The 24,375-nt window shown below is 37.4% G+C and overlaps 1 protein-coding gene across 1 annotated transcript in view; it reads right to left on the bottom strand.

Moving 5' to 3' along the window:
* Positions 1-24,375, bottom strand: part of PRKD1 (protein kinase D1) — a 274,425-nt gene that overhangs the window by 34,269 nt on the left and 215,781 nt on the right. The window contains exons 5-7 of the mRNA XM_067534536.1: positions 24,169-24,192; positions 4,999-5,209; positions 3,013-3,090 (exon numbers count right to left, since the gene is read on the bottom strand). Of these exons, the coding sequence (XP_067390637.1) occupies positions 3,013-3,090; positions 4,999-5,209; positions 24,169-24,192 (313 nt within the window). The remainder of the gene's footprint in view (positions 1-3,012; positions 3,091-4,998; positions 5,210-24,168; positions 24,193-24,375) is intronic.

Genomic DNA, 24,375 nt, shown 5'->3' with positions numbered 1-24,375 from the left:
GTTTCACCTAACATGGAGTTGAACTTTCTTCTTCACTTCAAGATATGAGTTGCCTAAGTGAAATCAGAACAAGAAATAACGTGTACTATGTACTCATATATACAGTATATCTACATATCTCTAGCTCAAGCACATTAAATACTCCCCAGCCCCACCTCCAAAACCCCTCCAAAATGAAAACCACAGGTATTTTGTCCTCTTTTAACCCTGATGCTACACAGGCTATGATTCAACCACCCAAACCTGCAGTGCTGACAGGTAGGAAAGAGAGCATTAGGTCTTCTGGGGTGTTCCTTTCAGTTCTTAGCACTGTATATGTTCCCACTGAGCTATCCATGTATAGCAATCTGAGACAGGGAAATAACACCTGGAAGACTCTGAGCATTCTCAATGATACACTCAGCCTATCTATGGGGGAGGTTCTTTTCAAATGCCAGGTAATAAAAACAAAGTCAGTCTGACAGTAAAGTATGCCCAACAAAGAAAGAAAATATGAAGCTGATTGACAGCAAAAGCTTTCACACAGATGCCAAGGGGCTGGAAGGGAAGAGAGAGGAAGAAAAGTCCCTCTGGCGGAAGATTAGGTATATTAACCGCTCAACTCATAGGCAATAGTTTAATACAATTTGGATTCTAGTCATTTATATGTGGCTGTGAAAGGAACATATTGTACTCCATCTCTAGCAGATGTAACCATACGGCCATGGATGACACACTAGGGTGTGGGGCTCCCTGTTTTTTACCCCGACACTTAAATATTTTTAATATTTATTTATAATAAACCCACAAGATTAAAAATAATCGCTCACATTCAGTGTTCTATTTGTTTATCAATGAGATCATACTTTGAATTTCATAGCTCCAACCTTCAATTGCTGTTCTGGGGGAAGAAGAATCACAGAGCAGATGGGCAGAGTGACATTTTTTTATTTTATTTATTTATTTAGATTTAAAGTAATTAAAAAAACCTATCCAACACCTATCCAAGGCTCTATAAAAATAAATACAATGAGATTCTAGGATGAAACTTGTTGTTGTAGTGGGACTCTACGTTCCTGCATCTAGGATGTAGCACATAGAGTCCTACTGCTGGTTGTTGACTGGTGATGGAGAACTCACTAGGTACTGGGGGAAAGCAACATTAAGCACATATAGGGGGAAAGGAGCTGCAGATGGCTAAGCCCTGCTTCTGAAGAACTGTGCTTGCGGAAGGGAGAACTGCCTTCCTGTCAGCACCTTCTAAAACGCTGCCTGCCTCCTTCCCAGCAGCAGCTTCAGACAAGTTTGCTTCACTCTATCGTTTCCACAGAGATAGCACCATGTGCCTGTCATCGGCTTGGCACCAGACACATGTGTAGGAGGGAAGTCAGTGAAAGCAGCATGGTACTTTTCCAAAAGGAAAGGCTAGAGTGACTGGGAGATGGACTGCAGCTGTCAGCGAGGGAAGCAGGTGGTTTCAGGCAGTGATTAAGGAGCAACTAAGGGATTGCCCTGGTCATTCATCCCAGCTCTTGAAAAACAGCACCTATTTCCTTGTAGGCCTGTGGCTCAACTCCTTTCCACCTGTACTACTTCTCACCACTGCCCTATGTGCCCCCAGCCAGACAGCAATGTGACTCATGGTCCCTCTCTGACCCCACCTAGCTCTGTGTTCATAGTTATTTGCAACCTGCTGGAAATTCTCTATAGAGAAGAATCAATAACATCGTCAATAAAATGGACATATGAACAATTTATAATATATTTTTGGCTGTCAGATTTGAAAATTACACTGTGTTCTTCCTTACTTGGGCATCAGCACCAGTAACCTTGACTGAACAGAGATACATTATAAAAGAGTGGTTATGGTGAACGGAGGTATACATCTTGTTCAAAATTTTCAAAAGTAACTAGAGATTTTGGATGCCCACTTTATAGGGGCCTGACTACAGAAAATGTTGAGCACTGACCTTCTGAAAAATCAGGCCCCTAATAAGTTGTCTCAAGTTGGGCAGCCAAAATCACTAGCCACTTTTGAAAACTTTGGCTATCATTTTCACCCTTATTGACTGGCAATAAACATTGAATATTCTGATTTTTATAGTCAGTTTTCCTTAGTATAACCACACTTTTCCCAACATATATTTTAAAATGCTTTATTTTACTCTCAATATCTGTTTAATGAAGCACAGAATTAAGGAAAGAGGAAATAGTTTAATAAAAACTTGTGTATACTTTAAGTTATGAAGTTATGAAGCTGACAACTTAAAATATTGCAACATACATTAGGAAATTTAACACTTGACCACATTTCTTCTTTCCTTATCTCATGAAAAATGACATTTTCAAAGTAATCAGCAACTAATCTAAAACCACCCTCTTTTCCTCCAGTACCGTCTGTCAAGCCTACCCCTACATTCCTGTGCTTGACACAAAATTGACACCACATGCAGGGGAAAGTGGGCAGATTTTCAAGCTTTCATTTCTGGCAGCTGATGTAATGAGCATCATACCAACAGGAAGGGGTGGAATTTTTTCCTGGAGGGCCTTCCCAGTTCTTTCAGGTATGCATTTCTGCTCAGGAAGATTATCCTAAAATAAACACGTGTTCTCGTCCCAAACTAAAATACAATTTTGTTTTTGTCTCCGATAGGTAAGTGCCCTCTTTTATTGCCTAAGGGTTTGAAAGTTTTTTGGCAACCATTGCCACCCCACAAAATGTATGCTGCTGACAGACCACTCAGTGAAACATTTTTGGCTGTAGTCCGCTGTCTGTTCTGCCAATATGGTACAGCTGTGCCTATCTACAGGTGCTAAATATCTTGGAGAACCCCCCCTTTTGATGAAGATGAAACATGAACCACCAGTGGGTTTCCTCCCACACTTCATCTTCAATACACAACAGAAATATTATAAAGCAAAAGCCACTCCTAGGTAATGGGAAAAAAAATCTTTCTCCAAATTGCTTTACAAAACTCCTTCCTTTAATTGTTAGTTTAAATATAGACAGTAACAGTCATTAACACAACTTACCTCCATTAATAGCTACTTCACCAAGACAGTTATTTGGCACTTTAGGTGCACAGCGCTTGTGACAATTGAACCTACAATCTGATAAGAAAAAGAAGTATGATTTTGTTGATACAAATTACATTTCTACACATAAAAGTTAACATCTCTCTCATTTGATTAATATGAAGTTAAGCTGATGTGGCCAGAGAATGCTATGCTGGCCACATGCCAGCTGTCAATGCAACTCACAGGATACACACTCTAGAAGTGTTCCTGGGGAGAAGTGTTATTTATAGCAATCTGGCTGGGGGCATAGTTCAGAATGGAAGTGAAGTCCTAGCCTTATCCATGCAAAGACCCGAGGGCTTGGTTTAAAGATCTTTATTAATCCTTCCAGGGAGTGAACAGCAGCTCAGGCTGCAGTATGAGTGGTTGATGCTACAGAATGGGGCATTATTCCCATTTTGAAGACTGAGAATGAGAATAAGAGAAATCTATCTAAGGTTTTAGATAACAGAATGATTGTTCTTTACAATGGTACATATGTTTAGTATGGTATTTCCAGAACATATTTAAGTGATTGGTTCTTTCAGAAATTTTTCTCTTTGTTGTGATATTTTTAAAGTTGGCTCAATTTTTGCACATTTGCATATAGCCCTTTATTAGCATTAGGCTCCAGGAATAATTTTTATCATTTATCAGTTACCCTGTGGAGACTGCTTTACTTAAAACAAGAGTAGTAATACACTAAAGAGGAGGGACTGGGGAAACTTGCTCTGTCTATATTGTAAATTGTATGACTTTAAATTGGTTTAAAAACTGAATGAGTTAAACCAGTGCAAAACCCTATGTGGACACTCTTAATTCTTTTTAAACTTGGCTTACATTGATTTGCTTATTTTAGTAAGGAATCAAACTAAGCTAATTAAAATAAATGTACGTCAAATTAAGAGCGTCCACACAGAGTTTTTGCACTAGTTTAACTAAGTCATTTTACAACCATATGTTTAGTTAAACTGGTATAACTCTGACTTTAGACAAGGCTCTAGTCTAAGGGCTTGTCTACACATACAGCACTGCAGCTGCACCGATGCATCGCATCTGATGAAGACGTTCTATGCTGATAGGAGAGAGCTCTTCTGTCAGCATAATAAAACCACCTCCACACTGGTGCTTATGCCGGTGTAATTTATGTCACTTGGGAGGTGGTTTATTCACACCCCTGAGCGACATAAACTATAGTGTAGACACAGCCTTAACCAGCTGCTTTCGAAGTATGCTGCTTAACATTATAAGATATTTAACTGGATAATTTAAACACAAAAGGGTTGTCTTCACTAAGATAAAAGATGTTTGTTTTTCTAGAGTAGACAAGGTGACTACTTTAGCACATGCTACCTGATCAAATTGAACTCCTAGCCTAGGCTTCAATTTGACCAGCTGGCATGTGCTACATTCTACTTTCCTTGTCTGTGTTAGAGCTTTAAAACACATTAGTCAGAATATGTTAGCCAACATGTTATAAAATCCACATCCTTTCACTGTAATCAAGACAAATCCTTCGGCCCTTAAATTTAAGCATGAGTCTTTGCAAGACTGAGGCCTTCAAGACCCTTTAATGACAGCAACACCTATCTGATCAATGAAGAATTATGATCATCACAACCAAAATATAAGTATGACTATAACATTACATGGAAAATATTTTGAACTATAATTATTGATATTTCACATTATTCAGTTCTTATGCACCTGAACAGGTTTTTCCATTTGATTCCTGTAAATTATTAACACACACAAAAATATTAAAACAATTCAATGAACCAAGAAAGGGATAAAAAAGCTTATACCCAAACATCAATATTTTAGCCATACTGATGTTGTATACCAATTACAGTACACAATTATTAATAAATACAGATTGCAGCCTGAAAAGAAAAGTATTATTCAAATTCCAGTTGTCTTCACTTGTAATGTTGCAATTAGCAAGTTGTTGACCACACTTACCTTTACACTGCAAGCCCTGTCTAAAAAGCCCTTTGAGAAGTTTCTTGCAGTACTGGCAAACTGTTGGCCGTGTGTAGGAATGGATGACAAAAGTGTGAGGCACTTTAACCTTGGAAAGTAAAATCTTGTCTAGTTGAATAGGTCGTCCAATGTAAGACTGTGAATTTGACCTCTTTTCTCGCCCAATGAATGATTCAGATGGCGTCTTTTGCTGTAAATACATAGAGAAGAAATATTTTAGACACATCTAGGTTTGTCATTAAGAATGTAAGGTCAAGCATACTTGTTACAAAAATTAACATACCTTTAATCTTAAAATGTAACTATAAATATCTAAGCAAAAACTAATTACCACCCTTAAAATTCATATCTAAAGGAATCCATGACTTTGGGAAAGTATCTGGATTTAAAGTAAATTATGTCAAATCTTAAATGCCAGCTATAATTTTTCCAGACTCTGAGAAATTGTTCCTAAAGAAAATATTTAGGTGCAAATGGGCAACAAACACCTGGGAATTCAGATCTCAAACACCCTAAAAGAGCTCTATGATTTAAACATCAAACCACTACTTCAGCAAATGAAAAAAGATCTGGAGTGCTAGGGGAAGTATGCAATTTCTTGGCTGAGAAGAACAGCCACAATCAAAATGAACATTTTGCCAAGGATCTCTCTCTTGTTTCAAATCATCCCAGATAAAATCCTAGCCTGAATACAGAGGATGACATTAGAATGTATATGGAATAAGAAAAGACCAAGCGTGAGTGCAGTTACTTTGTACAGGCATATTAAACAGGTTAAGATAGCTGTTCCAAATATTCTATGGTACCATCAAGCCAGCCAGCTTAAAGCAGTGCGTGGACTGGGGGGGTGCTCTAACCCAGCCAGACACTGGGTCTCTACTGAACAAGATAAATGCAGCAGTGTAAACTTCATTAGGCTACCGTGGATTAATCAAACCCTCCAGAAATATATACACATCCTTTAGAAAAGGCTACTCTATGGGTTTGGAATAGAACTAGAAATAAAATAAGTTCTTTTCTCTCGCCCATGATACCCATTGCAAACAATCCTGATCTTAACTCATATCACAACTCAAAGTTTTGAAGACCAGGAAAGGCATGGAATACACATGTTGACCAGCTACTCAGCAAAGAAACTTTTCTAACTTATTTAGAGAACAAAACTAACTTTAGCTAGCCCACTCTCCTCTGGTACCAGTACTATCAAGTCAGGCATTATGTTTCTCAACTCTCTAGAAAAGCTGTTTTATACAGAAAACTAACTATAATAGAAGCGATGGCATCTGGTCAATTAGGAAACAAACAAACAAAAAACTCTAATTTTTCCGCATCTTTACAGACAACTTTTCTAACAGTCTGGGAAAAAGACATGGATTAGACAAATTACCACAGAGGATGAGGATTTTATTGGGAAAAGAGGACCAGCAACCTCAGTGTGCAGCAATAAAAGATAATTTCTTTAAGATACCATTTCAATGGTACCTCTCTTTCTCTCTCTATATATATAATGAGGATAAATGTTGATGAAATTATGGTGAAAAGGCGAATATATGGTGGACATGTCCAGTCATTAAAGAGTACTGGGGTGTAATCTGTAATCATATATCACAAATTATTGGATATTTATGGCTAAGGTTAAGATTCTGTCATGGGTATTTTTAGTAAAAGTCACGGATAGGTTGTGGAAGCCAGCAACCTGTCCCTGACTTTTACTAAAAATACCCTGAGGCTGGGGGAGGGGAAAAAACAGAGCTGTAGGGGCTTGCAGCTGCTCCAGCCCCGCCGCTGCTCCTGCAGCAGGGGTTGACTGCTGCTGCTCCAGCTCCTGAGGGGCTGACCCAGCCTCAGCCACTGCTCCAGCAGGCAGGCTGTTCCGGCAGCCCCACAGCTGGCCGCCAGTCAGCTCTTTGCTGCTACTGCTGCTCTGCTCCTGCCCTGCCCCAGAAGTCACAGAGGTCCCAGAAAGTCAGAGAATCCATGACTTCTGTGACAGAACGTTATTCTTATTTATTACCAACTGATCCTTTGGGAATCCCCCTACAGCTGCGTAGCAGAAATGGTCACACAAGAGGAAATGAAGAATCAATATTTCATCTGCTAGTAACTGCGAGGCTTCTCTAAACAAAAGCGAACTGTAATGATTATTTTGGACATCTCTGGTATTTACATGGATTTACATACAGGATTTGTAAACCTATTCAAGCTCTTAAATAAAGACATGGTTTAAAAATAAACAAATAGCTTCGTAAAGTGTACAGTTAAGCCTGCTGCATACCCATATCTAAGCCCACTTTCCATAAAATAGAATGGTATCAAACACGATCTTTCCCAAGGCTGGGAGTATATATTTCATGACAAGAGCTGGCTGAAATTTGGTCAAAGCCCAATTTTTCAATTGCAAATGGCTTTTTGGTCAAAATGAAAATGTTCATGGAAAATTTTCCTCAAAAACATTTTGGCTCTTTAGCAAGAAATCATAATCCAAAAAAAAAAAATTTAGTAAAATTGTCAGTGTTCAGTAATTTTTTTGAAACCTAAAACTGCTTTTGAAAACTATTTGGGGTGAAAAACTGAAAAGAAAAAAAAAATGCAGAAAATTAAAAAGAAAAACATTATAGTTTAAAATATATATATATATATTTAGATTTTTTTCCATCGAAAACTAACTGCCATTCTCCAATGAGCTCTATTTATGAACCTTCATATCAAACCAGCCACCCCAAAAGTTCCATAAGGGGCTGAGAATGGCAGCCCACAGAAAAACTTGAACAAAAAGATGTAGCCTATATTCTCCTCTAAAAAGTATTTAAACATTTATATGGTAGGATCAAATTCCATAGCAAAAGGTCTGACATGGAGAATTGCCCTGCCCACTGCTTACATAAACTTCTCTTTATGACGTGACAGACAGCTGAAGCATATCTACAGTTACCAGTTAAAGCACAGTTGCAGAAGTGGGGTCTAACTAATTAGGGCTACATCATTTAAGGCTAAGAAGATAGTAACAAGCATTTCGATGGCATCTGGAAGTGAATGGCAAATAACAGAGTACAGACCACAGATGCCATGCCTTACCTATAGGCAGTTGTACATTGTACTAGCTGAAGCCTCAAAATGGTCTTCAAAGTTAACTTCAGATTTAGCTTGTTGTAGTTGTCTATCCTCAAAGTAACAATAATATAGGCTACTATAACGAGATCTGTATCTGAGAGGATTGTATGCAATCTCCTGGCCAGCACAAGGTGAAAGTACTCTTTTCTGGATCCTGCTATCTGAGAATCCAGGAGCACAGAAGAGTCAGTAGGACCTTGACCTGAAAAGCCACAATAGGAGGGATAGCAGCTGATCAGTTGTAGGTTTTGCTAATGTTTTTCTTACTCTCTCTCTTCAAGTATATGTCCTGCTGCCAAGAAGCATCACACTCCTCCAAAAGCTAGCTAGTTTCCATGCTGTGAGCAACATTAATTTCTTTTGAGTAATCACTGATGAGAATTCTGCTAGGTTCCCAGAGTAGCATGCTGTTTTGAGCTGCTGATCACTAGATCCATCCATTTAGTGGGCCATGATCCCCAAAATCATCTGGAACCTCAACTGTACATTGTTTGTGCAGTGCACTCGTCATATATATACACACTGTTCCCCTTCTTTCCTAATTTATTAATCAGCTACACATGACCACCATATACTTGCTCCAATCCATAGTGTATAGCAGAGAGAAACATTTGATCCTTCCACTACAAACACAGATCAAGTTCTATCCTATGGAACTGGAAAGTTTTATAGTGCAGTTATAAGTAAACTATCTGATATTAATCCTTTCCTTCTTGAACTTTAGGGATGGATACTAGGAAGCAGCTCTACATATAAATAAACAGGTCACAGTTTAGAGTTACATTTATTTATTCTTTTCAGTCAGTAATGTGACTCACTTAATATTTCCCAGAAAGTTTAACATCACCCCAAAAAAAAAAAAAAAAAATAGAGGAGAAGAGAAGAGAAGAGAAGAGAACATACAAGCTGTAATTTTAGAGACCAAAAGTCAGAACTATGTTGCTGGCAGATCAGATGTCAGCTCAGGCAAAGACCCCTAACCTAGGTCTCAACTGAACACTGACAAATACATAGCTGGAACCACTCTGGATCACCTGTGTGCTAGTATTGTTAAAATAGGTACTAGAATTATAAGATTGTGTTTAGTGTTTAGACTTTATGAAGTGCTTGTAAATTGCTGCATGCATCAATCCTGCTTATAGTATCTGTACCCCATGTTATAAGGTACTATTGAAGTGTTTGCTCTGTAACTGTACATCAATAGACAGAAGACAAGCATTAACAAGTGTGAAGTACTAATCTCTAACAGGAGGTGTTATCTCCTGCCCAACAAAGAAGGCCCATCAACACTAGACTTTACTGATTGCTCTCCCTCCACAAGGAAGAGGAGAGGTGCAAGTGAATTCTTCCCATCAGCTGAACTGGCTGGGTAGCTTCTATTACTTTTTGAAACTTAAGACTGTAATTCATTTTTGTGCATATGTTTACCTGCTTTAATCTTATTTTTCTTTTCCTAGTTAATACATTTTAGATAGTTTATTATAGGATTGGCTACAAGTGCTGTCTTTGGTGTGAGATCTATGATGAAACTGGCCTAAGATAAATAACTGGGAGTAAGATGAATATTGCTGTGATATTTGGTGTAAGTGACCATCTATAACTAAGGCAAGCTTTCCTAGGTGACAAGATAGACTAGAATACCCAAGAGACTATCTATGACTCCATGGTTAAGTTGTTATAGTACTTGAGGAGGTACTTGGTTGGTGAAATCTAAGTATAGATCTCATGGCCAATACGGGTTTGTGCCCTGAGGCTGGTACTCACACTCTTGAGCCTCTGTAGGACAGCTTGACAAGAACATAAAAAGTCAACTGGATAAAATGCAAATATTTGTATTTTTGGTTTATTTATTAAAGTTGACATTTCCACTACAAAATAAACAAATTTTATTCTGTTAATCAGATGCTTTAAAAAAAAGCCCACAGCATTTGTACATTTAAAGAAGTGTTTCTTGTCAACTAGTCTCTTAGGCTGTATTTCTGCAAGGAAATTTAGTAATGTGTGTACTGTATGTGAAGCTCCCTATGCCTGAAACAAAGGGAAAAACATTTCTTCAGCCAACACCTCCCATTTTGGTTTATAGATCCATTTTTCCAAGGGATTTTCTAGGTTTCCCTTAACGTACTTGTGCTTAATGGGTCTGCAAAAAATACAGGGCTAAGCAATAACTTTAAGCTAGAACACAAAGTAAATAGGAATGTGTCAATTCAAGTGAAGTCATGATGAACTATCACTTTTTTTACAAGCCCAGTTATGAAATGCAGGCCCTCCGCCTCCAGAGCCACAGTAAGCCCTTTGGCAGGGGAATCCGTCTTGTTCTGCAGCACAAGCAAATGTGGGAGCACACTGTGTGCGCACGCTGTGAATGGCAGAGCGCCCCACTCCACAGGAGTTCTCTATGTGGCAGTACTCAGGAGGAACAGGAAAGTCAGAGGAAAGGCTAGAGATTTTGATGCTACATGGATTCTCTTGCCCTCACCTCTGCCTTGGGGATGGTTGCCTTATTTCCAACTTATCATCTGCGGAGCATTTTTCACAATGCCCTACTGTCTGACTTGGCCTTGAAAAGTGGGTATTTTTGGATCCTTTCACATGCAGTGACATGGTTGGTTTTTTTTATTGTTGTTATTAATTATTATTTTATTTTAATTGGAAAGGACAGATGGAGAGGTTTAAGTACGTTGGAAGGGGAATAGCAACATTCAGAAACATTCGGTTTCCTTTCCTTTCATTATATTATTGGCACAAACTAGAGTTCCAATCTACAACTCTTGTCACTACAACTACATATTGAAAGCCTTATTCTATTCTTTTGAATTTGCCTACCATATGCTTATCCTATCCTCAGCTAGCTTTGTTATGTACCTCTGGAGTCCCTCAGAACCCTCTGTAGTCTTGACTAAGCTAAATAAACTTTGTATCATCTGTAAATGTTGCCATCTCAGTCTTCACCTCCCTTTTTCAGAAAGGGATAGATGCCAGATAGCTCCTTGACACACCCAACTATTAACTAACTGAAAAATAGCCATTTATTCCTAGTTCTTGTTTTCTCTACCAGAAATTTTAGAGCTCTAATCTAACACACAATTTTACCAGTTGCCTGATTCAGTTTCTTGAACAGCTTCTTGTGAGGGACTATGGTAAAAGTGTTTTGAAAGTCCAAATAAATTACATCTAGTTATTCTTTTTACCCAGTTTTTTTTTAAACATGCTCAAAGAATTCTAGCAGATTGTATTGGCACAGTATTCCTTTAATAGAAGCTATGCTGATTCACATTAAAGAGGGTGAATCTCCAAGAAATAGTTGAATTTTGTTGGGACCAACTTGCACAATTTTAATGAGAACAAAGTGAAAGAAACTCTACTAGCATGGGACATTACATTTTTAAAAACAAAAAACAGGGTTCAATGGATCTTTCAAACAATTAAGATCCATCAACTTTTTTCCTCTCTTTTTTGGTCATCTCAAATTTCTCTCTCAGTTTTAATGCTGTAGGGAAGCAGCTTTCCTTAGTATATTTCCTCTAGCTGTCTAAGGGACTGGGAGTTTAGGGTGATTCAGCACTTATGACCTCTCTGAAGTGTTGCTGGCAGGTTAAGCAGCTGAGAGGAGAATCAAGGTCACTTTGGGGTTTTTGAAGTGGGCCCAGGAAATCTGCCAGGTAGGTTAGACAGAAGGGCCCCTTCTGGGGGGATGAGGCTACTAGTGATGCTACAAAAATACTCATGGTCTCCTCCTTTCTATTAAGGATTTTAAAAGGTTTTTAATTGTGCCTTCAAGAAGAGCCCGTTTCTACAGCTGCAGCTGATTGTTTTTGTCTGACACTTTTTCAAGTCTCCTGAAGGAAAGGAAGGGAAACTATTTTTGATAGTGTGGTAACATTTAATGTCTTCTAGAAATCATTGCCAAAGCTAGAATCCGATCCACTGGGCACCTACTTCTTTAGTTGATGTGTTTAGTTTGCTAGAAATATAAATTATTTTTTCCTGGTAGTCAGCCAGATTACTGACTCAGGAAATCTGGAAACTTCCCAGGAAAGGATTGCTTAACTAGATTACACTATGGAAACTAGAACAGCCAGCACTGCTCCAAACACTAAACAGTCCAGTATAACAATTTCCCAGCAAGGTATACTTCACTTTTAACAGGTCAGAATATTATATTTCACGGGTCTTTTGTAAACACGAAGAAGTGTGTGCAGTTATTTAACTATATGGATGTTAAGCTGAGCCAATAAAATTGATCCAACACAGAGACTTGAAAAATCGTAAGCCAAATCATGGCTTAAAAGTCATGAGATTTAAACCAACACAACATTGCTTGTTTGCAGTTTTGAAAATTCAACTTCCTAATGTCAACTTTCTGTCCTGAATGTAAAGAGGGACGCTCTGTAGATTACTTGTTTCTACCTGCTGTCCCCTCACTTCTCTTCCTACATGATCCTCCTCAGCCTGTAGAAAAGCAATACTTGGCAGGCCTGGCTGCTCTTTCTTTGCTGCCTCCAGTACGTGAAATTGGTGGGCTTAACTAAAGTAGCTGAAATGCATCTGTTAGTTTATAGCAGACATAGGCGATGCAGCCACCACACTGAAACTTGGCAACTGTGCAGAAGGAGACAGCTGGGACTGTAAGAAGCTGCTAACCCAAGGAAGGAAGGTCCACAAGAGTAAGGAGATGGTATTACTCCCAAGATCCCTTTTTTACCTACCCTCTTCCCTTAGATTCTTCTTGTCCCAAACCCCTTCACTGCAACATAAAACTAGCAAACTGGAGTTGATATTTTGCCTATGGACTGACTCAATTGCTCTCTCTGCGTGGGTGAGGATGACCTGTATCCCACACTCCCCAGACACTTAAAGAAATGAAACATTAGGGAGGGACTGAGAGGACAACTTTGAAGCAGAATGAGTTGGTTTAATAGGTGAAAAACTGGCCTTTTGGGGGCCAAACACAGAAACTACACCTAAAACAAACAGATCAGACTAGCCTAAAATTTACAAAAGGCCAGTAGTTGCCTGAGTAATTGTAAAAGGCTTTAAAAAAAACCCTCATAGAATGTCCCCGGGATTCCTGATAAATTTCACATGAGTTCACAAGCTTCTGTTAAAAGAAAAATGGTTTGATTTCAGTATGTTTGTTTATGTTATTTTAATAATAAATTAAACACTAAGGACCAAATTCTCCTCTAATTTACACTTTTACAAGCACAGTAAAGTCAACAATCTCACCAAAAATAATTTCATACTATACACCTACACTCTCCCATTAATAACTTTTCAAAACCAGAATTTCACAGTTTGTTTTTTGCTACTTTTGCATGGCAAAATTTAAGCAAATGTGTGCTCTGTGCAATTATTGATTTTTTTAAAAAAAATCTGCAGTGTGCTGGTTTGTTAATTTGTGCAGTGGAGAACAAGGATCTAAAATAATATGAATCAGCCATGTGACATTTCATTTCCAGTGTTCAGGAATATCTGCAATATCTATTTCCTCCATATACAGAACTTATACTAGCCTTAATATGAAAACAGAATTATTTTACACATAATTATTACCTCTCCATGTTGTAGCACCCTTTTATTTAAGACTAGAGTATTATTTAACCAGGCAAGTTCTAAAACAAGGATAGCTAATGTTTTCAAAATACTTAAATGAGCGCAAAGAACTTTCATCAGCATAGTATTTTAGCATGAAACCATCCACACATGAAGATTATGCATACTGCACTCCCTGCTCAGACATCAATGCCAGTAAACACTGCTTTGAATGCTCTGTCTGTAGCCTGCTTCATTTTGTGAAGTAATAAACAATTACTGGCTTTCAACAGCATTTATACAAACTTTACAGGCAGAGTTGGGGGTTTCCCAACACAAAAGCACTCTGTTGGCCGAGAACTTGCTGGGAGACTGCAGATACCAAGGGGCTTATACAGAAACATGCTTGTTTCCATACACTGCAGTCCCTGAATATTGTTCCAGGAATTTCTGGTTTGGTTTGAGTTTGTACTTCTGTATTGTGCATTGTAACTAACAAGGCCACATTATCAAAAAAGGTGCAGCAGCTCAGTTGTGCACACTGTATACAGATTATAAATGAACATAAAGATCATACACCTTCTCCAAGCAGTATTAAAGGTTGACAAAGGGAAGTGATTAGCATATTGCCATATAAAAGGGCTTCAGTAAAAGGCACTAAAGTAGAGATATGACAGGTTTCAGAGATATTCCCTGTATTTAAAATGGGTAACAAGTAGAAATAATAATACTTCTAACTAGAGGTAAGTGCACCCCCAACACCTGTTTTTCTTTAAAAAATTCAAACACACCTGCCAGATATAAAAGCAATACATGCCATGTTTTATAAGGCAGGATTGCTCCCTTCATGTATTTAACAGTTTAGCAAATCCAGAATGTACTTAAAATAAAAAAATACGTGCATGCACACACACACACACACACACACGCATGTCTGTGTGAGAGAAAAACCCCCGATCTGTAAGCACTATTCTATTTGTGAGTCTATAAAGGACTAGCAATTACAACAGGGAACTGACAGTCAGGATTCCTTGGGGTCTATTTCTGATTCTGCCACTGATGCACTGTACAACATTGGGTAAGTCACTTAATTCTTCTGTACCTCAGTTGTCCCTATGTGATGAGGGCATTATGAGGCTTATTGCTAATAAAGTTATTTAAGATCCTTATATGAAAGTGTTTGGAAAATATGCTGTGGGGGATAATCTTGCATTAGATGACTTAATATATTTTTTCCATCACTAACTTCTCTATGCTGATGATTCTGTAATTTGCAAAGTGTTAAAATGAAATACTGGCTTGAAATCCTGGCCCCAGTAAAGTCAATGGAAAAACTCCTAGTGACTTCAATAGGGCCAGGATTTCACCCTTGGTCTCCAAGTAAGGGACTGTGAACATGCGTGTTATCCTGCTCTCCATGCATCTACTTCAAGCTCTTCTCTAAAAAGTGCCCAGTGAGAGTCCCATTAAAGGCAAGGGAATCTTTCCATCCACTTGAGTGGGAATTGGGTCAGACCCAAATCAATGGAGAGCAGTCTTACAAGAAGATCTTAAAAGATCCTGTAGTACAGAAGACATGTGCCTCAACAGCAGAGGTAGCATTAGGATTGGACATAAGCAGACTAAACAGAGACTAAAAAAATCAATATTTAAAGAAAGAAGGTTCACAATAGTTCATTCTTGAAATATATGGAGGCGGCACATTTTTATGCAAACAAAATGAAACCAAATACACAGTATGCTATCACTCTATTCTATTAAATCTATTTGGAAAGCTGGATAATTATTATTTTTCTCTGTTTTATTCTGATCTGCTTTTACTTCTTTCAGTCTAGGCCAGTGGTACTCACCTTTTTTCAAACTGTGACCCCAATTTACAACAGGAAAAAAGTTTTGGGACCATTTCTCATCTAGTTATGAAGAGAGAGCAACTCCACTGATCCTGTTCACGACCTCAAAATCCCTCCACTTTCATCACCATTGCAGCTGCAACCCTATCTTGAAGCAATACACACAGTAGAGTAGGAAAAGAAATGGGGTAAGGTTTCAGTTCCACAGGCTGGAAAGAAGAAGCCTTAGCCAAAAATTCTTTTTGACAGATGTTGTGATGATGGGGACTATAAGAACCTACATAGACAGAATTAACTCAGGGAAGATCAGCCCCTTGCAAAAAAGTCTGTAGTCTCCAGAAGAGAAGATATCCTTTCATGTTACGATTCAGTTACATAACACACTTGAATTACTGAATAACATTACTTATAGAGAATTAGGATATTTTTTAATCCAGCTTTATTTGTAATTCTCTGGAAAAGTTTTTACTTCACATATGGCCTCTATTATATTTCAACAAGTGTGGAACTTAACTTTGATACAATTTTTTCTCTTCTCTCCTATTTAGAAAAAAATTAAGTATGGAATCAATTTAATACCTGATACATATTGTAATATGTACCCTACACCTTAAAGGCGATGGACTTCATCACATAGGTCTTTTCCATCTCTACCTATCACGATCCTTTTAATACATTAACAAAAATAGTCATACGAAGACATAAAATTTTAACTTAAACACATTTTTTATTTAAAGTTATTTGTGATGACACATTAAATGTTTTACAATTGTTTTAGTTTATATTTTAGATATTAGAGAATTTGTCATAAGTAGTAAACATGTGACACAGATTTAAATGAAAAAAATTATCCTCTATTTCAGTTTGAATCACCATGTTCATGAAATAAAATATTTATTTAGCATTAAGGATTGTCATGTTTTCATCTAATGGTGCATTGCTTTTCATATTTATTCAAGACCAAAATAAATACATCTCTTCCTAAACTGAAATACACCAAACTGTAATTCATATCACGAATGTGCAGATAAAGCAGCAGTGTATTCTGTCCCTTATGGCATTTCAGCTTTTATGAATTAAAAGTAGTTAAATGAGTCATTTTATAGGAAAGCAGACAGAAAAAGATTAATCTTTTTTATTTTAAAACCACAAAGCTGGTTTTAATTAAAAATGACTCAGTAAAAATAAGGGAAATAACAGAACACTATAGCATTATATTATCACAGAGCATGTGCCAATATAATTTGTAGAGTAACTAAATGCTAGCTACATACAGTGTCTCATGACTTTCAATCTATTTTAACAATGTAAAAGGTCAGGAAACCTGAAAAGATTCCCATATTTACCCTAATATGCACTACATTTTTCTATATTATCCTGCCTACTTGTCCAAGTTTCTTTACTTCTTTCAAGGTAATAAGAACAGCCACAGTAGGAGAACTAAATCCATGCAGGTTTAGCTGGAACGGCATCAAGTTACGAATAGAGTCTTTAATGCCAAATTTCCCCAAATGTTTCTCAGCTGGAGTTGAAAATTTTAATTGAGACAATAAGCAAAGCAAGAAAACTGCTATGTGCAATTTTTTGGCTTTCCTGTATCATGTAGCTATATTATTTTACACAATCATATTAACTGGGTGATTCTCATTTATACATAAACAGTATGGAAGCGTAAAGGGGCTAGAGTGTCACCCTTACTTTGGGCATGTCTGTACTGCAATTATGGGGTGTGATGGCAGCTTGAGTAGACCTAGCAGAGCTAGTTTTAATCTAGGTGAGTCCCGGAGCCCTGAAGCTTTGGCAGCGCACACATCAGCATGGGCTGTACAAGCCTGCCCAGAAGCCTGGGTTATTACTTGTGGGGCTAGCCTGCACTGAACTTCAACTCCAAGATTAAACTGCTAGAAGCTAGAACTTCACTGTTCCACGGCTAGATTAAAGCTAGCTTGGTTATGTCTCCTCAAGCTGCAATCACAACTCATGACTGCAGTACAGACATATTACATAAGGCCCCTTTGCATTGCCAGAGCAGTGTAAAATGGCCTTAGGGTAGGGGGGGAGTTCAATATTAATTAAAAAATGATATTAATACAATTATTGTAACTTATTTTATTAGGCTGTTACTTGTTTGCCTCTGTATTGAATATTAAGACACAGCTACAACTATGTCATAGTTAGGGCCCTACCAAATTCACGGCTGTGAAAAACACATCACGGACTATGAAATCAGACCTCCCCCACGAAATCTAGCTACTGGAGAGGAGGGAGCAATGCTGGGAGTGCCCCAGTTAGGAGCTGCTATTGTGCACGGGGTTCAAGCCGGGCTGGGGAGGGACAGGACTACTTCTTTCTCTGCACAGCCACTCTGGGGGGAGATCAAATCCACCTCTGGGTACCTTCCTGTCTGCAGGGAGCTGTGCGGCTGCTGCCTTCAGAATTGGACTCTGAAGACAGCACAGAAGCCACCTTCACTTCTGGGCTCTGAAGGCAATGCAGTTGCAGAGCTTCCTGCAGCTGGGGGAGGTACCTGGAGGTGGGTCTGATCTCCCCTCACCCCGAGAACAGCTGTGCAGGGGAAGATACAGTTCTGTCCCTCTCCTGAACTAGCAGCTAGGAGCTCTGTGCTGGGGCGCTTCCAACAGCACGGGGGAGATCAGACCCACCTCCACATTCAGGAAACCTCCTCTGGCTGCAGGAAGCTCCGTGACTATGAGGATGGCAATCCTGCTTCTCCCCATGACCCCCTTTTGGGTTAGGACCGCCACTGTAAACATCTGAAAACATCTGAAAACGTGAAATTGACTCATTTTAAAATCCCTTGTCCATGAAATTGATCAAAATGGACTGTTAATTTGGTAAGGCCCTAGTTATAGGTAAGATGCTTGAAAATATAACAATACATATTATATTTAGACAGTTATGTTACAAAACGTTAAAGCTAATAAAATAAATTACACAAGGTTTCTGCTTCTGTCTCCTAAGAACAAGCAAATGTCAGGAAGATAAACCCTTCTTAACCATAAAAATCATTTTTATGGCCCTAAAAAGTGTTATACAGACTCAGAAAAGCTGTATTTTAACTCTACATTCTTTAACATCATACTGTTTTCTTTGTGCTAGGTTTAAAAGATTAATTGAAATGTGAGCTTTGTACAAAATATTTAATAGACGTTTAATCACTATTACAAACAAATTGTAACTCTAAGGAGCTTGCATCAAGAAGACAAACCATGTAAAATATTCATGTCTTAGGAAAAGACCTAATTGTAAAAAGGAATGTAGAGTATGTTATCAGAACAATAAATCTAGAAGTAAAGTGAGCCCTGCTAACCACTCTTTTCTTTTCAGAGAAAGACATTGGCTTGCATGTTTAAAACATCAGGAAAAATATATGTAGTTGGAAATGTTGTAAAACTTTTGTGTACTTTTAAAATGTGAAAGTGGTGAACACCTTTGTTATATGCATACTTGCAAATATGTTAACTAAATGCTAAGCTCCTAAGATCATTGCTATGTAAATGGTAAAATACTTTACGTACCAACATGGAATCTAATGATCTTGCTAAACTGATTACAAATGTAGGACACCATTTAAGTATAGAAAAGTTATATTAATGGGAAATTTTTAAATTACTGACAGTATGAAAGCAAACCCGTCACCCGCCTCCAGCAGACAAGAAGCATCCCTTAAAAAAAAAAAAAAAAAAAAAGGTATAAAGAATCAACAACTTCTTTAATAACTGTTTAAGCTAAAGGATTTGTAAGAGTTATTTAATTTAAAAAGACTGGGTTTTTTTAAAACTGAAAACTTTTATACAAAGAAAATGACTGTTTGGATTTTTTTGAAGACAGAATCTCATTTCCTGTCAAACTTTAATAAAATTGAAAGAATATCCCCGAATAAAAAGACTGAATAAAAAGAAAGTATTAAAAATAACTTTTAAAGTTACCTCACCCTTTTCCACCACCAGAATAACAAAGGCAATTGGAAATGTTGCATATTCATTAAACAGACTAAATATTCAGGAGCTGACGGTGTCACCTACACCAAACGCAAAAGCACAGAGCCAATGAAACAGTGACAGCAACCAATTTGGAATCCTGACAAGTCTGAAAAGGGGTGTGTTTTCCTATAATTTCTTGGAAACAGGAAGGAGAAGAGTATAAAACTCTAAAGTGAGCATCCACCCATCCCCTGCTACCCTGCTCAAAAAGCAAGCACTCCACAACTCATCCTGTCCATCTCTGCATGAAAGTTGCCAGAGACAGTTAAGAAAAACAGAGAAGGTTCAAGAAGACGCCAGCGCAAGGAAAACCTCCTAAAAATTCAACATGGATTGGTGAGACAAAATTAACTATGACACTGCCGAAGGATTATATTTAAACTCTTGTAATGATTTTATTGGGACATGAAATTGCTGATGCAACTTAAAAAACTAAAAGTTTATTAATCACCAAATGGTTAGACCATGTATTCCTGGAGAGAAGACAGGGGCTAACATTGGTAAACAGAGAAATAATAGGATTTAATTGTATTTAAAACTCTTAATATTAATAATTGGCCTGTCTCAAGATAACCCCTTATATGGCTTATTCTCAGTGCTTAATTTGTGCCAGGGATTGCCAAGGCTGAGCCCCTGCACCTCTGAGCTTGGCAGTTCATAGTCCCTGCGCCTCTGGGCTTGCTGCATCAGTTATGAATGTTAAAAAATTACTTGAGCTCTGGCACCTTTTTCATTACAAATTAAGCACCGCTTATTCTAAGTAACAGATTTAAATATTTTCTTCAATTTCATAGGATTTAGTTAAAATTGCTGACTTTGCATCAACAGAAAACTAGCTAGTTATTTATTAATAACCAACAGGATCCTCCTGCCCTTAAACAATTTCTTTTGCCCAACAATAAACAGTTTTGAGTTTCTAATAAGATACTAAGACTGGATTCACAGTTATTTGGGAGAAGCAATAGACCTTGGTCTCAAATTACCAAGAGACAAGTGCCTCACCAAAGGCAGGTTCATGCTCAAAGATGTAATCTCTGTTAAAAGCTCTCCACAGAGAGACATAAAAGAGAGATCATAATGGAAGTAAGCAATTTATCATTTGTATTCTGTCATTTGTGTTGTTTGTTTAATGTTTTCTTTTTCTTTCTTTAATAATAAACTAGCCATGGTTAATAATTGTAATTACTTTCCTTGGTCTCAATCATGGTGTCCTCCAAGGTATGTAAAAGAACTCCTGAGACTAAATAGTGGGAGTTACATCCCTGAGAAACAATTAGTAAAATCTGGCCTACCAATTCTTGTTTCTGTAAACAAAATATTTTTAGTAATTTTTAAAATAAAATTATTTGGCTTTGAACAATTAAAATTTACCCCTTTCTACCCCCAAGAGACTCAATTGTATGTAATATATGGCATCTACACAGTGCACTATTGATGAATCTGATTCTTAATTTGCAATTGACTTATTGGTTTAGTTGTTCTGGGTCACAGGATATATATTTTGTATTTTAATTATTTTTTTAAAGTGTCTACACAAATTTACCAAGTAAACTTTTGGGATATGAAACTGGAATTTGACTGTCATAGTTGTAAAAAAATAGATTTTTTAAAAAATTTTATTTAGTGAATTTCTATGAAAGCCAAGAGGCAGACAGGGCAGGAGGGGCATGGAGGGGAATGAAATGTATGGGGAATGCGGAAGGTGTAACCAAGGATGACAGGTAGAAAGGGGAGAGACCTAGGATATGGAAGAGGGCAGTGACCAACTGAAGTCTCCATCCTCCAGTGGAGAGATTCACTTTTCCTCCTAGGAATCCCATTCTAATGAACCTCATCCCATCCACTGGAGCAGGATTATCCAGCAATGAAACACAGGAGCTAGCATGCAGAACCTTTAAAAGCAGTGACAAATGGAGCCTAGTATTTTACCAGTGAGAGCTCTTGACACATGTATAGTTCCCCTCATTCTGCTTATGAATTTCAACCAAGCAAATTGCAACACACAAATTAGCTAGAAAGGAAGGGATGCTTGGTTGAGTTACTTCTAATATCACAATAGTGACCTGAGCTATTAATCTGACCCACCTAAGGTCTAGAAATATATAAAACAATCATTAACTTAATTGCAACTTAATTTCTTCAAATGTAGCAGAAACACAACTTTTTAAGGCACTTTAACTAATATTTTAGAATGGTCAGTGCTATTCAGTTAGATCCTTCATGCCACAACAAGTGAGATAACAATAATGAATTTCTTAAATGACCAACTTTAAAATAATTTTAACTCAAACTAAGTAACAGATTAATCAGTAAATTGTCAACTAGTTAATTCTATACTCCAAGAAAACGTATTGTAAAACTGGGAAGTATACACTACGTTACTCTAATAATAAAGAGGATGAACCCGCACTTAAAGTAAAAAAACCAAAAAACCGTCAGCTTAGCCTTATCTGTGGAATCACAACAAATGCCTCCATAATTTATCTGTTTTAACAACTGTACCTGCCTCTTCTGCAGAAATGAACAACACATCAGCATTTTAGAAACACATGCAAAAACAACATTCTAATATGTACACCGTTATCCTTATTTTAATATAACAATATATTTCAATGTGCAATTCAAGGTTTGTTTAAAATACTGTTTTTACTAAGGGAACGGTTAGCTTAGTTTGTCTTCCCAAAAGGGAAATCTATTTCTTGTCTTGTTTCAAAACTATTTCAAAATGCTAAACATTCGTTATAATTAGGGCCATACCCCCAAACTGTGATCTTTTAAATATATTTTTAAAGGAAAATGTCTACAATACAGTCTTTAAGACAAAAAATTACCTTAGACAATATCAAGTCAGAATGCATTTTACAAATAATGTTAGTCAATTTTGAGACAGATATGGTAATTTCCTTCAATATCCTAGACCAACCTTATTAAGTTAAACTTACTGAATTAGGTTTAAATATTTTAGGAGTTCAATGTATTAAAAATGCAAATGTTTATGTATTATTGTGAGATTGTATGTAATGTCTTGGGAGGGGGAGACATGAGTAATGAAAACCCTAGGAAGTGTTATAAGCTTCAGAGGACTATTTGAAACAATGTGCCAGACAAGAATGAACTTTTAATGTTAAGTGGGGTTTCCCAGGAAATCTCTAAGGTGAGGTGTATGCAAATCTACTTCCTCCACTTATGCAAGAACTCAGCCTTTTGAAGCCTTGCTCTTAGCTTCGTCTGCTTATCACCTGTTTCATGAAAACAAGATCAGAGGTCCAAACCATATAAAGAAGTGACTGACAGATTCATAGGTGTTCTTATTCCGAGCAAAAACTGTTAAGAACTTGAACCACAGGAAAACCCCTGTGCGGGGCTCGAAGGACTGATTACTACCAGAGTCTTTGCTGAAGCTGCGGGGTGATTTCTGGTAAGCTTATTAGCATGAGTATAGATTCTTTTACTGTTTTAATATGTTTTTTTTACACAGGCCACCAAGTATAATCCCTAATTCTTGCATTTCAACTATTGCACACATCTATAATAAAGATGATGCTATGCATTATAAAAACACTTTCCTATGTATCCATTTGCATTAAACTGCTCTCTGGGTAGATACTTTTGGGGTAAATTGTTTGCAACACGTGCTATAGAATCAAAAAACCCAGGTATCTTTTTTTAGCCATAGAGACACAGTTTCTAACAGAGTGGCCTACCAGTCTTGATATAATCTTCAGTTGAGCATTTTAATATACTCTGTACACCTACCCCTCTGGAACTTTTCACTCTGTACACCTCTTACCAACAACAACGAGGAAGTTTTCAAAGCCTGCTCTTCCTACCTGGTGCATTTCAGACAGATGTTACAAAAGGAAAGATGTCAAGTTTTCACCATTTCAAATGCTTTGCAAGTGAGCAACATGAAACAAACTTCTCTGGGTTTCAACATGGATTCTTCCAAAGAGGGTACTTTTGACATGGAGTCTCCATTACAAAAATAGAAATGTATTCTTCTTATGAAAACTAGGACTTATATTCTTCTATTGTATAATTACACAGGGCTTTAGGGGTTATTGTTACTCAGTTATTTCCAGATCGGGTTTGTGCAGTGCAGAATTAAAACCTTTTTTAAAAACACTGCCAGCCCTGCAAAATTCCCAGATATCTGAAAGTGAGGCTGGGTTTTCCTTCCCACACATCATCACTGGCAATAAAGATTCCATATGCCAAATAATGTGCTCAGTTGTGCTTGAATGACTCCATGAAGAATAAAGATGCCATTTTTACATCACCTCTTTTCATAGCAGAACCACATTGAAGAGTTAAAGGCTTTTCAGTTGTATGTTTAATTAGTTGCATTTGTTTACTATAAATACAACAAAGAACATTCTGTAAGCTTTGAATTTCCTAACTCTGGATGGATGTGCATTTTGGAATCTGAATGTACTTCTTAACTGTGTGGCTGGTCATTCTCTCTCTCCAGGACAAATCAAAACCTTGGAACTAAACAGCCCTGAATTTTGAAGAGCATGACATAAAAATCTGAATGAACCCGCGTGTCTTCAGACTACTTCTAACATCAGGCCTGTAAAATAAATGATGCTGACCTTCTAACATATCTGTTCTTGACAGTAGGAGAATGGAGTAAATTTAGTACATACCTCATAGCCAGGGCTGACAGGAGACTGAGACAGGAAGTTGGAAAGAGGAAAAAGCAGAACAAAGAAATAGAAAAAAAAAAGACAGAAAACAATGTTACTTTTGAAGCAAGCATGAATATTTTATCATTTTATACTAAGGGGCTACTACATAGTAGAACATAAAAGTAAAAAATGATTTGGTGTTCAGCTAGAGCTAATTGATTATAT

The sequence above is a fragment of the Emydura macquarii genome, unplaced genomic scaffold (genome assembly GCF_026122565.2).
Source record: "Emydura macquarii macquarii isolate MOO-44397 ecotype Brisbane River unplaced genomic scaffold, CSIRO-AGI_Emac_v2 contig_374, whole genome shotgun sequence".
Lineage (NCBI taxonomy): Eukaryota > Metazoa > Chordata > Testudines > Chelidae > Emydura > Emydura macquarii.
The sequence above is the reverse complement of the archived record's forward strand: the minus strand, read 5'-3'. Positions and strand labels throughout refer to the sequence as shown.